This window comes from Electrona antarctica (assembly GCF_951216825.1).
Source record: "Electrona antarctica genome assembly, chromosome: 22".
NCBI lineage: Eukaryota > Metazoa > Chordata > Actinopteri > Myctophiformes > Myctophidae > Electrona > Electrona antarctica.
In genome coordinates, this window is record NC_136805.1 from 18,497,017 (window position 1) to 18,519,815 (window position 22,799).

Sequence of the window (22,799 nt, forward strand, 5' to 3'; positions counted from 1 at the left end):
GAAAAGGGGCCTGGGCCGTGGCTCAGTGGTCCAGGCACCTTGGCTGGTAATCCAGTCTGGCAGTGTGCCGCGGGTTCGACTCCCGATCCCGACGGCCTTTACTGCATGTCACCCCCCATCTCTCTCCCCATTTCCTGTCAGCCTACTGTCTGTCCCTCCATAAAAAATAAAGACGAAAGCAACAAAAAAAAAACATTAAAAAAAAAAAAGTGAAAAGGGGTTCCTATGAGAATGAGAGACCTGGCTCACCCTGCCAATGTGAAAATAATGAGCGAGGCCTCACTACAACCTCGTGGAAGCCATCCTCACTCTTTTTGTATGTATATTATTAGTATTATCATGATTGTTGTAGTTATTATTTAGCATTATTTGGTATTAGTTTGATAGATTATTAGTTGATTTGATTATTGTTTGGGCACAATGGGCACGCCTCCCCAGGCCTAATTGATTGATAGAGAGCATAAGTAGGCTTGGGTGATTGGGAAAGGGCATGCACCTTGCCGGTGGACAAACGTTTTTTTACCAGCATTATGAGAGCAGAGCCACATTCAGAGAACAAAGCCATGCTGTAAACAAAGCTGTTTGTAAAGGCACTTTTATGGATAAAATCTGGACAAATCTGTTTCTTTTGACTGCGTAGCCTACAACTAAAAGTCAAGGTGCATCAGTGGGTTTGTTGATGTGTTTGGAAGCGACAAAGAGCCACTTCAAACCTCATTCCTATTTTCAGAAAATTTTCAACGGTAGCCATTGCCATTGCCTCCTTTACAACACAGGGATCCGACTGAAACGGTTAAACCAGCACCACCATAGCAGCGCTCCATCGTGGCTTTGAAATGTTTACTCATAGATGCCTCTAATCGCCTTTCATTAGCGCTGAGCGTTCCCATTTGTATTAAGTCATGGCCAGAACGTTGACAAGATTTCCGTGGTGGACCTCCTCGTTTGGCTGAGTGTTGGGAGCAGTCAGGGCTCAGCTGCACCAGAGGAGACAGCTCTGAAACAGACGTCAGCATGGCCACGGTGAGATTCAGTCAACTGAGCGTGATTCACAATTACATGTCCATTACAGTGGCGCAAGCACCGCAGGAGCCTCTGGGAGAGTTTTTTCCGCCCACTGATGTCATTTCCTGTCCTGTTCGGTCCCTGCGGCGGAATGCGAGTTACAAAATAAATACTCAGGTTTCAATTGGGCGGGTGGGGGGATGCCATGAGGGCATTATGAGTGCGTTTTAACGGTGTTCAGGGAGTTTGTTCAATGTTTTCACATGAGGTGTGATCGTGTTACTGTCGATCTAATGTTCCCAGCCCTCCTCACTGATGTGTGCATGGTGGAGAATACAGAATAGGTGGTGTGTGCACATGAGATACCACTGGCAGTCTGGCAGGCCTGGTAATAATGCATCACCTAGTAGTGAACCTGCAGGTTGCCATGGGGGAAAACTTGCTCATGTCACATTTTGTTTGGTAACACTTTCAAGTGAATTAAATTATAGCAAAATTAAACTACTACGTCTTTGTTCGGGGAACCAATGGAATGCCTTCAAGGATCGCTGGGGGTCCCCAGACACAGACCACACTTTGAAAAACATTGTCCTAGACTAGACCTAGGATATTCTTACGATAGGCCTACTATAGCCAAATTCACATGAGATCAATCTTTCTCACCATCAGTCAACATCAGTCACAACAATTAATTTGTGCATGTTTGTTGTGTTGTTATATTGTAAGCAGCATAATAGTCAGACTATCATAAGATGTTATGTGCATATTCCCAAGATGAAGAAACCTATTCATTTAGATGACCCCATCCCCATGACCTTTCATCTTACCACCATCAGACCACAATTTCCAATGTGCATACTGAGGTGCTTTTTAGCTTGGTCTGCACTCTATTGACTGCATTATTTTGCTTTTGTTTTTATTTCTCACATGGCCCCACCTTCCCTTGTACATTCATGCAGGATAGGTTGGAGTGCCAGCACAGGGTTGGTAATGTCTGTACAACCCAGTGACTGGTTAGCTCAGTGATGGAATGGGTGTGTGCACTATTAAGACCATCTGCATTTGCTAAGAGGAATTATACAAAATAAACTATGTACAGCTGCAGCATCCTGGCAAGCGTGCTCTTGTCTTGTGTCTGTAACTGCTTATGATAAGCCAAAACCTATGGAGGAAAAGGCTTGAATTGTGCTTTCAAGTACACTCTGTTAACAGCCTAATAACACTGTACATTTCACGGTAGACCACATTCACAGTTAAATGAACACTGATTATTTTACAGTGTAGATTTGGGTCCCAGAGATAAATGTTTCATTCAAATGGGGGTCCATGGCCTAAATACCTATCAAACTGTGCAGCCCTTGAAATTAAACAGTTTGAGAATCACTGGCCTACACCGTTGTGCTCCCTCTGTTGCTATAGAATCCTGTTGCCGGGTTTCAAAGCGTGACATCGTAACAAGCACCGAAGACAATGCTATCATCTGGAGTTGGGGAGTGTCTGTCATTACAGTCCCATTTGTCACTCAAAAAACATCCACAGCAGCATGTCGCAGCGTCATACTCCAGTGAGCCCAGTAACGATCTCCCTCAACAGCCCCCCCTCTCAAAAAAATACAGTGACAATCCCAAAAGAACACTCCACAGGGGCACAAAAGCCGTCTTGGGATTCACTCCGCCTTTAGATTTGCTCCCAATTTTACTGCGACCACAGCGGGGTCACAAAAGATGACCCCGTTGAAGCAATTCAATTGGAAGTCGGTGTGTGCTCTAGTTGTGTGAGCATCCCCACCTCGTAGCACTCCGAGAACACACACAACCCAATCACTGTGCAAAAAATGGACATATTTGTCTTAGGCAGGTAGCAGCAGCCATACTCTCTCGTCCTGTACTTAATTACCTCATGCTTGTTTTATACTTGTCGTATGATAGTGTCGCCTGCTGAAAATAGCAGGTCTACAAGCTCACAGCGTGTTGCATCACAACAACGTGTTGTGAGCTTGTAGACCTGCTATTTACGCTGTTCGACAGACACGTCATACGACGAAGCAAAAAATCTGGCTTCAATCCCTTGCACAGCTTGGCTGTCACAGTGCTATTTGAGCAGTAGCATCATGCTGCTGGGGACTGATTGATTGACAGGTCCAAATACAGAGAGTGGTAAGGGAAGGACAGACAGACAGACAGACAGACAGACAGACAGACAGACAGACAGACAGACAGACAGACAGACAGACAGACAGACAGACAGACAGACAGACAGACAGACAGACAGACAGACAGACAGACAGACAGACAGACAGACAGACAGACAGACAGACAGACAGACAGACAGACAGACAGACAGACAGACAGACAGACAGACAGACAGACAGACAACAGGAGAAATATGAATGAGAATAAATTAGTGTGTGGAGGGATATCCGAGGGGTAATTTAGGAGAAATTGAGATGATTAAGTGAAGAAGCTTAAGTGCCAAATATATGCTTAATGTCCCTGCCTGTGTGCATACGTGCACGTGTGTGTGTGTGCGTGTGTGTGTGTGTGACACTGGAGTTGGCAAAGTGGAGGCAAAGTGTGAATTATAGATGCAAAGATTTGAGGTTATGTTGGATATTAGTGAGCAGCAAAAAAGAATACACTCAGCATGTTACTAGCACCTTTCACGTCATAATTGCAGCGAAGCAGGCAGACTGGCCTAGGCTCTAATTGCTCTACAGGAGTCTACCATTGACACACAATCACCGTGATTAACGACGAAGGCTCCCTGTTGTGGAATGAATGAACAGGAGCCCAGGTGCACCCGTGCGCGCCCATGCATGACCGTTCAACATCCACACAGCACGACAATAATGGAAATAATGGTGACAGTAATGATCGCCCCTTTTCACACACACGCACACCTTGCTCTCACCACCGACCAACGACGTCCAGAGAGACAGCAATTCACACTATGAATGGAACGTCACCCCTGTCGGGTCTTGTTAGCGGTGTCACTTTGTCCATGCAGCCATTCAGTGCTGAACACCGTGGGGTGAACTGAGCAGTGCCCTCACTGCCCTGCAAGGCTGAGCTAATAACACTAATAAATTATTTAATTTCACTCCTGAGAATATTACATATTCATTCAAACTGTAACGCCAAAAGTGCCCGTGACCGTGATTGCTAAATATGTTCCAAGTAAGTGATTCTTAACCTTTCTCTATTGGAATCCCAGTTTGATATGAATTAGGCCACGGACCCCCATTTGATTCGATTTGTTCAGTCTGAGACCCCAATCTAGACACTGTAAATTGACTACAATCCCTGTGTTAATTTAACAAAATTATGAGAGTGTACAGTACAAATGTAACCAATTGAAACCATTTGGTTCCATTTGCACAAAAACTCTCAGAGATACAGACCCATCATTGTCCATTTGGTTCCTACTGTAGCTATCAAGCATTTAGCTGGGATCCATCCTCAAGGACGCCACGGGGGTCCCCGGACCACACGTAGAGAACCAGTGCTTCAAGTAAAGGGTAATCAATTGCCGGGGATGTTAGTAGAATTAAAACACGTACACTACAGTACATGGGCGGGCATATAAATATCTGCAACATGTTTGACAAATGAGCTTCATTATCTTTCCACTGAATGGCCCAGCAGTCAAGGAGGATGAAAAACAGATTACCATAAATTATGTTCAGCCCTCCGGGTCCATTTGTTTTCATCTAAAACACATACAAGCAAGAAGCTCTTTATTATTAGTACCCAACACAGTTGAGGAGAAGGCTTCATATTAGGCTTCATATCAGAACAAAGTGCTCATATTCCACAGCCTGGGTTGTCAAGACGAGTGTGTGTCAGTCAGGATATTGACCATGAGGTGTCCACTGTCCAGGCAGTAGTGAGATGATGGCAGATCAGGGATTCATGATGGGAATACCAGACTGGTTCTTCTGAACTGCTCTACATGCTTCCTGACACAGACACGTATGCTGCGTGCCAACACAATCAAATAATAATAATCTTAATTACACATTCTGACTTAAATTTGCAGAATTCATTGTGTGGGTCCTGTTTAACAGCATAGAATCACCACATAGGAAATGCTGAATCTCCAGTTGCAATGGCTACCTGAATGAAAGAACCCCTAGGTGCTGTGCACAGCATGTTTCCAATATTTTCCGCTGTTTCTCAGGAAACCATATAGGGTGGCAACACATGACTGTCATCAGCAGCAGCCATGTGTGCAAAGACATAACTGATTTTAACAGCTGTGCCAGACAGTAATTGTGCACGGTACGCTATGTCAGACAGATGTACAGTACTGTAAAGTCTTTCATTCACTCAGACGGGGAACCCTATACAGAATCATGTGTAACTCGGGTGGAGGCCGGCTGACGTCACCTGTCCTGTCATCATTATTGAAACGAAACCAGAGGAACGCCTCAGGTGTGGCTCAGGCTTCATGCTGCTGCCTGACTTAACAACTAAACCAAACAATTCACACACAGCGTGAGCCTCAGGTTGCTGTTGTCAAGGGCCAGAGAGAAGAAGCAACAGTCTCCAGTGGTGGAAAGTAACATTTACTCAAGTACCGTACTACTTAAGTACAATTTTTAGGTATTTGCACTTTACTTGATTATTTCCAATTACCAGTACTTTTACTTCTACTCCACTACAACTCAGAGGCAAATATTGTACTTTTACAAAACATACATTAACCACTTCAGCCCTACATTTGACCATTTGAAAATAGCCGATCTACAAGCTCACAATGCGTCGCGGAGAATGTGTCGCATCGCGACGCATTGTGAGCTTGTGCATTTGAGTATTTCTACATTGCAGTATTGATACTTTTACTTAAGTAAAACATTTGAGTACTTGTTCCACCACTGACTGAAACAAATTTAAAAAAACTGAACCACCATCTGTCACAGATCCGTCCATCAATCAAATGGTGATTCCCTTGTCCATGTGTGGCTGTGCATCAAGCCGCCAGAAGCTGGCAGTGGAAACAATGTTGCGTGAAATAGCTAACAAAAGAATGATGAAGCTATTAATGGCACGCCAGCATTTCTTTTGCTGTGAATAGCCTACGACACGTAATTTACAACCCAGTCTTCGATCACAGAGGCTGAGGGGCTGTCAGTCGATAATGGTTTCAGGACTGAAATGGAATGAGTATGAGCAGGGAGTGGGACAAACAATGCCTCTAGGAGCATTGTGGCCTGAAACCTCCACCATACCACTGAATGACAATAGGAGGTAATTTCCCAGTCTACTGTCAGGGATTACAAACCCATTTCCCCAAGCGTCCCTGGGAAACATTCTCTCTCTCCTTTCAGCATGTATCTCCTGCTCTACATTCCTCTACTTCCTCTGCTGACCAAGCAGCAGCTCTATGCAGACTCACATCGCTTCATTCCGTTTTCCATGAGGACACGTCCTTTCTTCAAAGGAAATGACCGCCAAACAGCCCACCACTAAAATAAAAAAGCTCCTCAACCCTCCGGCCAATGCCCGTACATGTCACGGTCATTGTGAGAGTAAGTGCAAAAACTGTCAGTGAGAAGATGAGCTAAAAATATGTGCGACAAGGCAGCGACTGAGCGAGAGAAAAGGATTTGCCGCTGCATCCCCTTTCCTGACATAACCTCCTGATGTCCACAGACAGACATTTTCATTCAGTCGCACTTCATGCAGCATTATGTGCTGACACACAGGATTAAACCATTTTGGGCGGGAACCCCTTTTGGTGTTATGCTTTAGCTGTTGAAAAATCGCAGATCTACAAGCTCATAGTGCGGCACCGAGTGCCGCGCTACGAGCTTGTAGGTCTGCTATTTTTTAAAAATCGTGAAAATGTGGTGAATATATATTATTTCAGAGCGAACATTTTTAACTCATATATTTGCTTCAGGGGAGGTCTCTGGAACAACATATTTTCAGATGGGGGTCGGCGGCCAAATACACATAATTCTGGGGGTCCTTGACGTGAAATATTGAGCACCACTGATAGAGAAACATGAGGTATTTCAGAAAACTGTAATTTAGAAGATTTTTTTTTAATTTCGACGTCAGGCCTAAATGGGTTAAGGTTGTCCAGGGTCTTAGAGGCTAGTTTGACTGTACGTAACCTTCCTTAGCCTACAGTATATCCATATTATGACCAGCAATGTTTAGCCATCTAAAAAGAAACAAAAATGCCTTTGTGCCAGCGTTTTAAGCGGATCAGTAAGACAAAATATTATAGTGATATAATATTATTATATCTCTGCTGTCTGGAAGAAACTCCAAAAATGTTCATTTTTCAGGAAATGTGAAAACATCAAGTGGAGTTAAGAGGTTTTTGTTAAAGCGCTTTTTAATACTGTTCATTGGTTTAATATATTTTAACCAACACACAGACATAAAGAGTGTTCAATAGCACTGATTTATGAGAAGAAAAAAAAAGATGGCTAAACGGGTGGAGTTAGCTGGTTTGGCAGATAGTTTGACGATCCAATGGAGTTAGGTGGTTTTCGCCGAAGCCAGGGAGAGGCCAGGGAAGGAGGGCTTCACTCACACACACACACACACACACACACACACACACACACACACACACACACACACACACACACACACACACACACACACACACACACACACACACACACACACACACACACACACACACGTCTGATTCCTTTGCTTTTGTCTTAAGTGAAATTGTGAAAGGCTGAGAAGACATTACGGTAAAACATCTTTAAGTATAAAGGTCACGTCTATAATGCATTATAATCACATTTATAATGCATTATAATGAACTTATATGACATTATAACCCTCATTATGAACTTATAATGCTTATAACGTATTATAAGTGCTGGTCATAAGGCATTATAGGCTCAGTGGAACAGCACATTAAAACTAGCCTGGCATTAGCCAGACTGATAACATGGATTCACTCACACGTACCTTAACTTAAAGTGTCTTTGTTATAAGTCGTTATGCATAAATTATAAACATTTATAATGAGTGTTATGAAGCATTATAAAATACATGTGATTATAATGCATTAGTTGGGTATAATCTGCTGTTCCACTGAGTTTATAATGCAATATGACCGGCACTAGGCATAAATTATATTATTATAAGGTATAATACTTCATAGACCTTGATATAAGTTGTTATGCATAATTCTAAACATTTAGAACAAGTGTTATAAATGCATTTATAAGTGCATTATAGACACAACCTTATTATAAAGTCTTACCGATATTACAATACATATCGTACGTGTACGTAGCCTACATATCTTTATGAGTTTCACAGTTACCAACTCAGTCCTCAAGGTACAAGACAAACATAGTATACCTACTGTATGTGCAGTGTATAAAACCATGACAACATGTTTCTTAATTCCTTCCGTACGATACAATTCTTGCCATAGTACAGGTTAAAGATCCTTCTTTAACCGTAATGCTTCCCTTCAGGTGATTACATTGACAATGGAATCTCATGTAGGGCGACTCTACTCCATGCTCAGGGGTAGAGTGCCTGGATGGTAACCGCAAGGTTGCCAGTTCAAACCCGGGCTCGAAGTGTCCTTGAGCAAGACACTGAACCCCTAATTGCTCCCGATGTGCTAGTTGGTGCCTTGCATGGTTTCCGCTGCCATTGGTGTATGAATGTGTGTGTGAATGGGTGAATGTAATGCACAATCTCTGTAAAGCGCCTTGGATAAAGGCGCTTTATATAAATGCACCATTTACCATGTAAATTAATGGGAACTTTCTACAGGTGAAATGTACAATTGAAGATGGGCTGGTGTGTGTGTGTGTACGTGTGTGCGTGCTATGTGTGTGTGCGTGCGTGCATACATGAGTGCAAGAGCGTGCATGCGTACGTGTGAGCCTTAAGGCAAGGCAGGTGGAGTAGGCTGCCACGGTCGTGGAAAGACCCCCAATTACATCAATGGCCAGCAGTCAGGAGTAGCGCTGGAGCCTCTGGCCTTCTGGCCTCTAAATATGACTAATTGGCCCTGCTGTTCCACATAACAACATGCAGGTTGAAACTCATTAGCACAACATTATGCAGCACCGGGTTATAGTGCTAATGGACAACAAACACACTAACACCTGCACTTGTATACGTGTACACTCAAGACTTTATATTTACTGTGTTATGCACATTGCACAGACAACTACAGTATCATACACACACACACACACACACACACACACACACACACACACGATCGCAAATCATATGCACTCACTTACGTATGCTATCTGCATCTTTCGGATACACCAACGCCCGCACCCACACACACCTACACGCACATGCATCAGCCATCGAACAGACTTCAAGACGTGCCCAGATTCAGAAAGCTCCTAACCCTTTAAAGCTGGGTTATCAGCATCGAGGTTTCATATTACCCCTGCCAAGTCCACTCTGTTGAGAGTTGGCAACAATAATACATTTTGTATTGATCACTGACTGGATCGGCTTCTCTCTCCCAGTGGCCAGAGTGTGAGCAGGCAAAGCAATATGGGATCATGGCATGACACTAAATCCTCTCATTGTGCCAGCCTCATCAGTTACCATTGTCGGCCAAGGAAAACAAACACGCCTGCATAATCCGTAACATACAATAAACAACATCTAGGCTTCATAACCTGAGAACTTAAACAAGTTCTTCTGGTCGACATGACGACACGACAACCCACTGATCAACCCTCTTGCCGTCCAACTTGGCAGCACCTGTTTGCATGCTTACTGAGGTGGAACAAACCTGACATGTTCTGTGCCAAGATTCTGCAATATGCACGAAGGGAAAAGGAACTTAACCCTGCAGGTCACTAATGTTGACAATATGACATCTGAGGTGAAGGGTGTGGTGGACAAACAGAGGGAGAGACAATAACATACCACCTGACTCCAGTTGGGAATAAGTGCTGGACACACACACACACACACACACACACACACACACACACACACACACACACACACACACACACACACACACACACACACACACACACACACACACACACACACACACACACACACACACACACACACACACACCACACACCACTCTTGACCCAAGCTCCCTTGCTGGAGTCTTGTAAGTTGTCACAACACTTAGTTTTGACTGAAGGCCTCAAGGAACACACCAATACCTGACAAGGCTGACATCAACACCTCTCATCTGACGTAAAACCCACCACCACTGACTCAGCTGTAAAATTCCACTGTTAAGAGACAGGCTTACCCTGTTAGCTAAAATGAGGCTTGGTTTTTTACACTGTGGGTGCTGAGTGGGGTTCTAACTGATTATTGTACTATTGCTGGTGCATGTCTGCCCACATGATAAAAAACACTGTGTCGAACCCATTTAAAATTCCATTTCCAAGCCTGTGAAAGCAAAACAAACAAATTGCGGTGTCGCAGAACAATGATTTACCACGATACAGTGCAAGATGTACCTTCGTTAATCGTGGCATACTGACGTCAACTGACGTCATCGACTCTGTAACCAAGGTTCTATAACAGCTTAGACTCTTTAAATATGGAATCAATGGGAAGTTAAAGGCATTAACGCAGCCTATAGCTCAAGTTAGTTGGTGGTTTGTGTGCACTCAGCAATGTAGGCCTACTGACTGCACACAGCAGCCTTTTCTCAATGATCAGGTTATCACTTGACAGCTGCCCAGTGAATCATTAGATTGGGTACCTTGTCATTGACAAGGTACCCAGTTGTCAATGCTCAATGCTCGTGACCAACCAACCAACCAACCAACCAACCAATGTTGATGACCCTGTTGGACCCTGTTGTAAACAATAATGCTTCATCAGTGTGTCGTCCAGTCCACAGTAACAGTCTTTGTATTGAGTTGTGCTTTCATGTGAAATGTACCCATTCTGCAGTGCAAACTGTTAATAAATACTTCAATCAATCAATCAAACCCAATCAAATGTCCAAATCATGGGAAACAACAACAACACAGTACACAGTACACGCAGTCTGACATGTGAATGAATGAAAAAAATATAGCCTAAGTAGAGCCAATGTTAAATGTAGCCATTTGTAACTGATTGTATACAAATGTAGCTAACCAGAATGGGCGGGTCCATTTTGGTTACATTTGTATATAGTCTTTAGAGTTAAATCATCACTGGGGATTTTTACTGTGTACTGATGCCCTGCTGTGCTGATGCGTATTTGGCCATTTGGGTCAATGATGTGCCCCAACATGTCTACAGATCAAGCTCTGGTGTGATTACATTTGATAATATTTAATGTTATTTTGCTCTTACCTGCCCACTGTTTGGTTGGCGAGCTGTCGCATTCGATTGAATTGCTTCTTCATCTCGTATTTTTGTTCTGCGTTAACGCCGATGTGTAGAGCGACTCCACATTATCTCATTGACAGAGAGTCACGTCTCCACAAGAGGTGACCGACAAGAAGGGCCGCGCTTTTAAACGTCTATAGGAAAGACATGGTCAATAATGAGACGTGTGCGTGAGCTGATTTCTATGCATTTTGCCGCCTCGCTCTCTCCTCCACTCCGCTGTTCAGAGATGCTGCCTGCTGGTCGTGCTGGACCGATTTCTCCCTGGGCAGTGAGAGTGACAGCTCACGATGATGATGACACTGTTCGCCGGTGCATTATGGGAAATGAAGTTCATTCGACATATATTACCGAGGGCAAAAAACGCCATAGAACTACTCTATATCTGTGATGTGTGATTCCTTCATTCCTGCCTACCTGAAATTCTTCATCATCCATCTACATTTACCCATATCTATAGGCCTATAAGGAGTTACCAGTGGGCAACTATTTTAACAACGCCTTGGTAGCAGCTAGGCTAGTCACTTGTGTAAGGTTTAATGTTGATAAGCAGTATAGTCTGCTCTGTACCGTCCTGAACATTAGGCTATTCAAAGCTGGTAAAAGAAAACTTACCCTAAAGTTATAAAGGTAAACAGCGCTATCTTGTGGCTAATTATGTGTATGACTATGAATGGAAGAAAACAATGGGAATTCTGTTGTCTGTCTGTGTAGCATAGACCACCACAGGTGAACTTGATCATTTCAATCAGAGTAATCAGTCAGATACCAGACATTTGGGCAGGAAGGAAGCCTTTCAAAATAAAAGTCTTAGGGACAACCAGAGCCATGTCTTTTCTAAGGCTCTGGGGACAACCAGAGTATATAGCCTATAGTAAGACATGGAAACTGTCCTGTAGCTGGCCAAGAGGCTCAAACCTTGGGCCATGATGGGATGTTCTGTAAGACTGTTTGCAGGTATTTCACAGCACACATATGCTGTAACCTTTTACAATGATGTAATTTGTAATATGCATCACAATAACCTTGGCAGTGTTAAAATGCATTAACAATACACGCATACTTTGGACCTATACGGACATGGGAAAGTATAGTACGTTTTTTTAAGTGAAAAAAAGGTTTTATGAGCCAATGAAAATTGTCGTTTTGTGAAAATTCTTCTTTTGTCCCTAATACATGCAGCGTCATATGCTTTTGCAACTTTACAGTATGGTAGAGGGTCATGCCAAATAGCACTGAAACCAGCCTTAATATAAAAAGCCTTACACATGTAGATCTGTTTGAGTACTTATGCGTTGGTACTCAAAGTATATTTGCTTATTGCCTTGCCTTCTTGAATGATTTTGCTGTTAACAATACAACAACTGATTGTGTCCGGATACCAGCCCCTGAAAGACTGTAAGGAGGCTTCATTAACTGACCATTCATGAGGCTTCAAGCTTCATTAACTGACGAATCACAGGAGGAGGCTTCATTAACCCACCATTCACGGCGCTCCAGGCTTCATTAACTGACCATTGACGGAAGCTGGGGAAGATCCCGGCTTCATTAACTGGCCAATGGAATGACTTGACGGCAGCCATCTTGCTTTTTATTTATATGGGCGAGTGGAAATGTAATGCAAATAAATTAATTATAGGTCCAGCAAGCAAATCATGATGGTCTGTTTGTGCTCAATAGGTCACAATAACATTCCGATTTTAGGTGGTGTGTTTTGTATAACATTTTGACCAGGAGTTTCTATCTCAGCTTTTGCCTTATAGCACACATGCTAACAGTGGTGACCACAACGTTAGCAGCATGTGATGACATGTTACCATAGCAACGTACAGTGTGGCAGACCACAGGTAACGAGTTGTTTACCACAGAAACACATGATGTAACATTATAAACTCATTATTAGTAGTGAATAGAACACTTTCAAACATGACAATCCAAACGTTTTTAATGTGAGATGTTCTGGTGAGTTGGTGATCACAGAGGATTGTGTATTATATCAACCTGGGATTTTATAATAGGCTATAAGTTGTGTGCTATCTAAATGGTAAATGGTTTTATATAGCGCCTTTATCCAAGGCGCTTTACATAGATTGTGCATTACATTCACACACACATTCATACACTGATGGCAGCGGAAACCATGCAAGGTACCAACCAGCACATCAGGAGCAATTAGGGGTTCAGTGTCTTGCTCAAGGACACTTCGACACTAACTCTGGGGGAGCCCGGGTTCGAACTGGCGACCTTGCGGTTACCATCTGGAAACTCTACCCCTGAGCCAGATCAACAGATTGTCCATGCTAGACAAATAGCCTATAATAATCAAATCTAGAAGCTTGTAGATTGGCTATTTTCACATAGCAGATTTTGTCTAACACGTTTTTTTTTGTTCCACCCTGACTGTAATAGTTCACCCAACACGGTGATTTTGTAGATCGGTTATTTTCACATAGCGCTGATGTATATATAATTTGTATATTTATTTTGGGGACCACTTGGAACTGACTTAAGGACCCCTGGGGGTCCCCTGACCCCAATCAATATTTCAATGACTCTCAGCCATTAATGACAGGTGCATGGGCCATTCACCTAGATAATGGCAAACTAGGCAACATTTTATAATGGGTAAAATGAGTTTGATGCTGTATATAGGGCTAAGGCCAAATGCTACAACAGTTAGAAATCAAATGAGTGATTGATGATTTTAGACAATATGCATTGCAGATATGTTTACTGTACCCGATTTATTTATTGCTCCTATGCTCTGTAGAAGATACGGCAGATCAATTTGGTTCCATTTGTATACTCTTAGTTAGGATATTATAGTATTGCGGTTCATTATTTAATTGCAACACAGGGTTACTGAAGTACGGATGATGTCAGAAAACAAGCAGCGGTAGTTGGTACATTCTACATAGCTAGAATCAGGGTCACATCCCTGCGCTGCTGTCTGTCTAAATTCATTGTCACACTGTCCATTAAACAAATGAACAATTTCACTGAAGCTGTTGAACTGTGTCCAAAGAGGCTGTGTAGCAGGTGTCAGAATAGACAAGAAAGGACCTCTAGATAGATGGTCTTCCACCATGTCTTCACCTCCTCCTAGGACACCCTAGGACTAGACTAGAGGGTGATGTTTAAATGTCCAAATGTCAGGAAATTGCAGTGGCTCAAACCCTGTCCATATACAGTTTACTTGTATTAATAACCTAACATGGTTCATATATTTTATATAGTAATTCAAATTGATTTGCCTCCTGTGTGAATAGGATGGGATGGGGTATGTGTATGCTACTGTATTTTAGTGTAAGTCATAATGGTGACTGGTGGTGCAGTCAATACTACTAAAGTCAATACTACTAAAAAATAATCACTCAAAATATGTGAAAAAGATATTAGCCATTATTTAGCTAAGTTTAATTTATTAAATTCCCTGCTTCCCCATACAAAGAAACATTACCTTACAATATAAAGCACAGCACAATCTAAAACAAATATGTACAATACAGCAGTGGCTATCATGTCACACAGCAAAATACTGATTGTTAATTTAACTCTTGTACAAATGGAACCAAATGGTTCCATTAATTTTGTTCCATTTGTACAAATGGAACCACATGGTTCCATTTGTACACTCTCAAGAGTTAAATTAACATTCAAGATTTAGCATTTTAACTTGGACATCAAGTTAAAATGCAGTTCCATTTGTATACTCTTTTGACTGCTGATTCCAGCAGTCAAATCAGGGATCAAGTGACACCGATAGAAAACCACTAGTAGTGGTCTGGGTGAGCGAGTTGAGAACCATTGCAACAACGCATCGCTCAATTGTCTTTCTTGTGACCGGGTCGCGGAGGGAGGAAAACCTCTCTAAGGTTTCGGAGTATTCCGCGGCTGTAGAAGTGTCCTTTGGCGTGGTCCGGAGCCGGGCCGTGGAGGTGGTCCACTGCGGAGGCGGGGTGGCAGTGTTGGCAGACGTAGCCTCGGCTCTTGTACCACTCGTTGGAGGTATGGTTGACTAGGGCCAGGTAGGCGTGGAACAGAGCATAGCCGGCCAGTAGGAGGAAGATGAAGACCAGGAAGCCCAGCATGAACACGATCCGCGGGAAGGTCAGGAACAGATGCTGTCAGGGGGGAGAGGTTGTTTTCACGGTATGGCTCTGCAGGACTATAGCTGACTATAAGAGGGTTGGTCTGTGTGTCTGTGCATTACAGAGCTAATCTCACAAACCACTAGGCAGATAAGTGCCAAACTTCGTATGCACACTCACACAGTAGTACCAAATATCTAACAATATTGGTGTTGGATTAGCCTGAAACCTTTCTGAAATTGGGAGTAATACATCATAGATATGTCAGACGTTATAATGAAGGGAGAGTGTAATTTAAAAATAAAAAAACCGTCTGAGATCCACGTCATTACAGAGTTTCTATTCAAAAGGGGAATGGACAACTGTGGAAAACTGCCGACCATAAATAAAGTTAAATAAAGGTGTATGCTGTCCAGATATAATTGACAATTAACACATTGCTATACAGCAGAAGTACCCATAGTAATTTAGCCCACTAAGCAACCTTTTTGGTAAGTGCAATTCCTGCTTCAGTGTGTTTGTGCTGTATTTGAACAGTACTTTTTCTTCTTACCTGCATAACAAACACTGGTCCTGCAGGCTGCTGTTGGCCGTGCTCGTCTATGTAGCTGGCTCTCAGGAGTCCTGACCTCAGCACAGCGTGTAGCAACATATCGGCTATGAGCAGAGCCATGTCTCCGGCCATGACACACATGCTGCACAGGTACAGCAGAAAGTATCTGGTGTTCTGGGCCCCGATGCAGTTGTTGACCCAAACACAGTGGTGATCAAAGCGTTCCACACATCTATTACACACTCCTAAAATGTACATAAAAAAATCTTAAAACAAATTTCTGCTTTGTACTGTACCTTTGCTATTTTCAAGATACAAAGTCTGAAAAATAAAGCCATTAATGGCTCTAAGAACTCCATATGATTAATTGAATACATAGGATAGGACTGCAATGAAAGGTTCCCAGGACTTTTTGGTGTTAGTGTTTTAGCTTTAATATCTTACTGTACCATGTGCTGTTTACATTTCTGACCAATAAAGAATTAAATCAATCCGACAATTAAGTTAAAGTTTTCTATGTATTGACTGGTCCAACTTCCATGCACATCTGAGTGTGTCACGCCTCCTCCTACGTAAACAATAATATTTTCAGCTGTTCTCTTCTAGCCTGATGTAATGCCGAGTAATGTCTATACATTCCCCACATTCTCAGCAAGGAGATCATGAGAGACAGTGTTAAACCAAGATTCATAGAACAACGTGTGAGATGCCGTGTGGACGACGAGAGCCATTAAAACCATATAGTATTTCCAGCACTCACTGCAGTGTTTGGAGCGAGCTGGTTTGACCAGCTGGCAGGTAGGACAGGATACCCCAGGGTGGAACATCCTCTTGTCATAAGGATACAACTGCAGCAGGGCACCCACTCTCTTCTTTGTTATTGTGCCTGTGAAAGGACAAGAAGGGTCAGTGGCACCACCAGATACAATGTAACCACTTTCAATCTAGTGTCCTTATCTTGGGAAATTCATTAAAGGTTTCAAAATAGGGAAAATAGCTGATCTACAAGGTCACAATGCGTCACATTGTGACACGTTGGGATCTTGCACACCTAAACCTAACCTTAACCCATGTCTAACCATTGATTAGTCTAAACTAAGTATGCACCCCGTAGATCGGCTATTTGTGCTGTGCAATGCTGTCATATGACAAAATATAACATGACTTGTGTGTTGAAAAATGTATTCTGGTGATTAAAATTGATTACAACTTGTGCATTCTCAGGTGCATATGTGGTTCATTCATAAGGAGGATATGAACCACTACGAGAAAGAATCACAAACCTGGATCTTTTGTGATGCAGCGGTAGAACAGGTAGGTCTTGATGGCCAGTAGGACATAAGGCACAGACAGGCTGGCTAGAGTGGTGTCCATGTCCCTGCAGTAGCCAAACACCTCGTAAGTAAACTCTGCGTACACAGCACCTTCCACCAGGAGGTGCAGGTAGATGAACATGTTGTTTCTGTGTGAGAACGTACAAAAGACAAACATCTCAGAAGAACATTAAAAAAAGAAAGAAAAAAACGTGTGAAGTGAGCCTTTTATCATGAAGATGATGACAAGGTGGCCCACATAACATCATCATTTATTTTTCCATCAACTTGAATGGGAATTGGGGGCGGAATAATAATGTACAGTATACACACAATGTTTGTGGGACCGTGAGACTGCTGCTTAAAGTGCAAGCAAAATATTTGTCAGTATATTGGTGTACCAACCTGCTCCGCTATGCTGCGGAAACGTTGTACAAATGTGTAGGCTCATTAGACACAGTAACCGGGACAATGGGATGTCAATAAGGAAGTCAAGAGAGAATTTCAGAGCTGCCAAAACGGTCTAACAAAATACTTAACGGCTTCTGCGCCGTTCGCGGGGGGTTCGGTTGTCTCCGTTGTCTCCTATAGCTCTTATATGCTTCTTTTGGAATATGTCAGCATCACACACGCACAGCGCAGCAAAAGCAAAAGCAACGGTGTCAGTGTGCGTTTGAGAATTAGCATGTAGCACGACATCGAAGGTAAGGGACCCTACGCTAAAGTCATCCAAATGTCAGAAAACTTTAACGTAGGGTTCCAAGAGGGGCTAACTCTGACTAACCTTTTATTGAGTTTAGTCAGGTTTATCTCCAAATTGTGGAAACCATTGGCGTGTAAGCCTGTATATGAATTTTATGTGGACCATGTCCGCCTTTGTTTGTCTTTGCATTTGTATGTTATTTTTATGTTACTATGGACCATGTCTTTAGTAAAGTTTGATTGATTAACCACAGTAACCATGCAAACATCCAGACACACAAAGTCCTATGTTGGAGCTAGGGATGTGCAGATAAGACATTTTGGCCGATATCGATATCTGATATAATTAATTGCTGTTATGGCCAATATTACCGATGTCGATATGATCTCATTCTGTATTAAAAAAATATAATTTTGTCCATTCTGAAAAATACATGTAACAGCGTATCTGCACTGCAGGCTTAGGCAAGTCAGTTGGAGCGGTTTACCGCCACTCAAAAATAAACCTGTGTGAGACTCACTCACTGTGATGGGAAAATACTAGTATAGCAAGATGCTTTAGAAACAGAATCAGCTTCATTGGCAAAGAGAAAAGCTGTACTCTGACTCAGTGAGTAGTTTAAAGTAGGTAATCGAATAAGAATTGACTTGACCATGATGAATACCAGTGACCCACCTTTGGTGAAACAGTCTGTGTAAGGTCCTTTGTGAGACCCTCTGAAGCCATTTTGGTGTAATTAGTGAAAGTAACTGGGAGCAAAACAAGACGAAAGTGAAGGGGTTATGTCCAAATCACATATCAATGTTACAGTTGATGACTATGGATGGATAATGCATTTCTCCCAAAGTGCAATTGTTTTCTGGCTCAAAATTAGATTTTAACTTACACTCAACTCACTAATAATTTTTTAATTCACTCAACAATAAATATATAAACATACAAAATGCAAATGGATACTTCATTTATAACCATTTCTGTCAGTACTTTATTACAAGGCTGCAGTGCCACTCTGTGGTTACATATTGAACTGCAGCCGTGTTCATGTTCCTTACCGTGGATGTGTGGTTGAGGAGGACACTAAACGGGGTCTGTCGCTGTCCCGAGTATTTGCAGACCAGGGCGATACATGTCAACACCACAGCAACATAGATAGCGAAGAGAGTGAGGAAGTCCATGGTTCACCTCCTGCCACGTTAATAGTAACTTTACTTCTGTGGCAGTATAGTAGACCACCACGTGAACTTGGTGGTACACTGGCTGTACTATCAGTGATAGTACAGCCAGTGAACTTGTAGATCTCTAGATCTCTGATAGTATCACTGCTGTACAGTGTGTACTGTGTACACTGTACAGTGATAGTACAAACCCAGCAAAAACCCTAACGTTAGCCGACTATAGCAACGTTTGTATCAAATGTGTTTTCCCAGTCTTCATGGAACCTGTTAGCAGCAGCTTAGCTCTATGCTACTGTTGGCAAAGCCTTTTGTGTAACATTCCTGCTGTCATTACATTGTACAGAACTACTTGAAAAACTACCTTATCTTTGTCCATTTGTCCCTTACCGCGTTACACGACATAGCGAACAATAGCATGTACTTTATCAACATGGTGATCTGCAGCCAGTAAACAACTAACAGCAGCACTGTAGTGAACACATTATGGTGTGTGTGTAGGGAAACTTAACTAAACCATAAAAGAGGAAAACGCCTCACTCACTTTCGACCCATGTTTTAACTACTTCCGTGTATCATCTGGCTAAAGCCCCCTATGGCTAAAGCTAGCGTGCCGAAAAGAACAGATCTGCAAGCCAACAGCGCGTCGCCGATAGGTCGAAATTCATGTTGTAGATCTGTCCTTTTTGGCAAGTGACGTCACTTAAAGGCACCAACGGTTGTGCAGTTGTCATCGGAGTTGTTGTGAGGCAATCCCAGTGTTATTTCAAGGCGCCCTACATATTATTTTTTCTTCATTCTGTCTTCACCTACAGCTTGCACAAGTTTCACTGCCTTGCAGTTTACTAGTTCTAATATATTATAAATTATATTCACCTAACCTATGACTTTTTTATCATCATTATTATTTTTTATTATTATTATCATTATTATTATTATATTTGATTTATTATCAATGTGCCATGCTACCACTACCTCAGACCATCATAAATCATCCTTTAGTTGGATCATCTCTCTGCCCTCCATTGCTGCACTGCAATGCAGTGCAGCCTATATACTCTAATAGTGCATCAGGGCATCATCACATCACACCTGTTGGATCTAGTTGCTAACTTGCTCCACACTCAAGTTACAATGTTGTCCAGTGAGAGAACAGGAGTAGGCTACTCAGACACACTGTCTTATAGGCTGCGGATGCATTTAAACAAGTAAGGAATGCACATTTAAAAAACGTTATACATTTTGCATGTATTTTTGTGTGTTGCATGTGAGTTTGCACTTGAGTTACCCTTGTGTTCTTTTAAAATTGAGGTAAGTAGGTAGGGGTACCATACGTCCTCAACTGTATGCGGCATGCTCTCAAAAAGCAACACCTACTGTTACAGCATAGCAGTAGGTTTGAATATTATACAATTATTATACAATTATTATTATCTATGTGGTTGTTGTAATATGCCTACTGTTTTGTAATGTATACGTGGATGCAAGATTCCCCAGGAAATTCAAAGTAGGCCGCCTACAGCAGATTTAATCCAAATACAGTATTTAGTGACAAAGGATATTGTACTCTTTTTCCATGCTCTTTTTTACTCACTCACATGATTCAAGTGATATGATACTGAGTTGTACGAGCATTTGAGTGTGTGTGGGTGTGTGTGTGTGTGTGCGCACGTGCGCGTGCATGTGGAAATCCAACCACTTGTGTTGAATTATTCAGTTAGTGCAGTGCAGGTTGTTCCAATAATGACGGTTCACTCATAGACAGACCTGTGTGCCACATGCCACGTTCTTCCTCAGTGATTACTAACTGCTCTCATTCAAAGGGCGGTTACTAACAGCCTTTTGAATGAGAGCAGACAGATCAATTTGTATAATTGTTTTCAATGTACATTGTGCAGTTGTTTTTCAACTGTTTGGCAGTTACAATACAGTCTTATCAATACATTCAGGCTGTACATGGAGTTCAACACAGGGCTATTTTTTATGAACCACTTTCGAACTGGTGTGGGTAAGTGGGCAACAACTACAAGTGACTACTTCTAGGAAACGTAACTGTACGACAACGCCTTAAGGGTCAAATGAGTCTTACGTGTGACAGTACCCTCTCCTTCAGGGATAAGGCATGGGTCCCATGAACGTTCCCTGGGGGTCATAGCCCAGACAGTGAAGGCAGGGTGGTCATCTATCGTCCTGGGTGGACGGGATGTAGGGACTTGGAGATGACAGAGGGCTGGAGGTAACAGGCTTAACTTGGGACACATGTCCCAGTGACTGCGAATTAAAGAGTCCACTGCTCTGTATGTTTGAGGCAGGGGACCATGTGCCCCTGTTTACACCTCAGGAGATCCGAAAATCCAACCCATAATCCTACTAATCCTGAAGTCCAAAATTTCCCCCCCGCTCTTACTTCTCAATGGACTGAACACACTGCACACACATGCAGGTATGGATATACACACATACTCATGTGTGAACGCACGCACGCACGCACGCACGCACGCACGCACGCACGCACGCACGCACGCACGCACGTACACACACACACACAGACACACACACACACACACACATGCATATGCACACACACGTATGCACACAGACACACACGTCCAGTTAGGCATGCAATTCAATCAGTGCCTCGACGGTGAGCATGAGATTCTGGGCCAGAACGGGTCCCTTGGAGAGCCACCTAGCTGAGAGAGAAGGAGAAGAGCAGAGAGAAGACAAAGGAAAAGAGACTCAGTGGAGTATTTATAGAAAAATGAGGCCTCACTTTAGCTCTTTTTGGAGGGAGAGTTATTAAGGAATGGAGCAGCGCCGGCGCACGTGTCCCAGTTTTCAGGTTAACACTGTAGTGAGCGGACTGGCCCTGAGGATGAATCAGGAATGAGATGCAGGACACTCACTCACTCGCTCTGCACACCCAGACACAGAGACTACACTTTTTTCCTGCACAGTCACCTTTGCTTGTTGTGGAGGGAGGTGACGATGCTCTGTCCATGGCAGGAGGATGAAGATGAGGCAGCACTTTTGCGGTTCTTCTCCTCTGTAGTTTGACCGATGTTGTTGCAGGAGGGCAGGGGGGAAGTCAGCTCGGGAGCTCTTTCCCCCTTTTTTAATTTTTTGTCATTGGCCTTTCACCTGTAATTTTGAGAGTTAAGAAGACACATTGGATCCTACAGCCACCTGCTACCCCACGCAGTGTGATTCAAGATGAAGAAGTTCCTGCAAAACCAAAAGCGCAGACAGTCTTTTCGACAGAGCAAGCGCAATGCTCGGTTTCCAACCAGAGATGTCTGTAAGTCCTCTGTGTGTCAAAGCTTTGTGTCTGACCATGGGACCCACAACTCTGGAGGCTGCGGTGCTACACCACTTCTGCTCAAGCTGAGTTGTACCGTTAAGGGAAGACTAAAAAGAGCCCAGATTTAAATTCAGTGATATTCTGTTTTCTGGCAGGGTAAGGTATGTCTTGCCAGGAATATGTTTGGACCCTGCCACGTGTGGGTTGATTCTTTTATAAAGTCCAAATTTGCCCTTAAACAATGGCACACCCCAAAACCACAATAACCTGTAATGATAAAATATTGAATTATTGATAGTATTTCTCCTATTACTATAGGCCTTGTAAAGC

General features: G+C 42.8%; 3 protein-coding genes across 5 annotated transcripts in view; 1 reads left to right on the forward strand and 2 right to left on the reverse strand.

The window, feature by feature from the left end:
• Window positions 1–11,377, reverse strand: part of LOC306915500 (rho GTPase-activating protein 44-like) — an 87,412-nt gene extending 76,035 nt beyond the window's left edge. Inside the window, exon 1 of the mRNA XM_079492858.1 lies at window positions 11,301–11,377. Within this exon, the coding sequence (XP_079348984.1) occupies window positions 11,301–11,353 (53 nt within the window). The 5' untranslated portion in view covers window positions 11,354–11,377. The remainder of the gene's footprint in view (window positions 1–11,300) is intronic.
• A 3,339-nt stretch (window positions 11,378–14,716) lies between these two features.
• zdhhc4 (zDHHC palmitoyltransferase 4) lies at window positions 14,717–19,842 on the reverse strand. 3 transcript variants are annotated; one of them, XR_013788832.1, is made up of 7 exons: window positions 19,049–19,706; window positions 18,672–18,745; window positions 17,264–17,442; window positions 16,741–16,866; window positions 15,981–16,225; window positions 14,942–15,460; window positions 14,717–14,892 (listed from the first exon to the last, which is right to left on the reverse strand). XR_013788832.1 is itself a non-coding variant. In XM_079492871.1 (7 exons), the coding sequence occupies exons 2-7, from the start codon at window positions 19,169–19,171 to the stop codon at window positions 15,161–15,163; spliced, it is 1,047 nt and encodes a 348-aa protein (XP_079348997.1). In that variant the 5' UTR covers window positions 19,172–19,181; window positions 19,713–19,842; the 3' UTR covers window positions 14,717–15,160. The 3 variants fall into 3 exon arrangements, 2 of the variants coding, with proteins under 2 accessions (XP_079348997.1, XP_079348998.1); XM_079492871.1 differs by adding an exon at window positions 19,713–19,842 and having other exon boundaries at window positions 14,717–15,460; window positions 19,049–19,181; XM_079492872.1 differs by having other exon boundaries at window positions 14,717–15,460; window positions 19,049–19,181; window positions 19,533–19,706.
• Window positions 19,843–22,381: 2,539 nt separating this feature from the next.
• Window positions 22,382–22,799, forward strand: part of grid2ipb (glutamate receptor, ionotropic, delta 2 (Grid2) interacting protein, b) — a gene marked incomplete at its 5' end in the record, with an annotated part of 53,078 nt that continues 52,660 nt past the window's right edge. Inside the window, one exon of the mRNA XM_079492262.1 lies at window positions 22,382–22,466. Within this exon, the coding sequence (XP_079348388.1) occupies window positions 22,382–22,466 (85 nt within the window). The remainder of the gene's footprint in view (window positions 22,467–22,799) is intronic.

What these genes read in the sequence shown, in the direction of transcription:
- zdhhc4 (XM_079492871.1), bottom strand. Translation starts at nt 19,171, where the DNA reads ATGGACTTCCTCACTCTCTTCGCTATCTATGTTGCTGTGGTGTTGACA. An exon ending in CACAGACTGTTTCACCAAAG is followed by an intron (nt 17,443 to 18,671) that starts GTGGGTCACTGG and finishes GTTCTCACACAG; the next exon opens with AAACAACATGTTCATCTACC. An exon ending in GACCAGTGTTTGTTATGCAG is followed by an intron (nt 15,461 to 15,980) that starts GTAAGAAGAAAA and finishes CCCCCCTGACAG; the next exon opens with CATCTGTTCCTGACCTTCCC.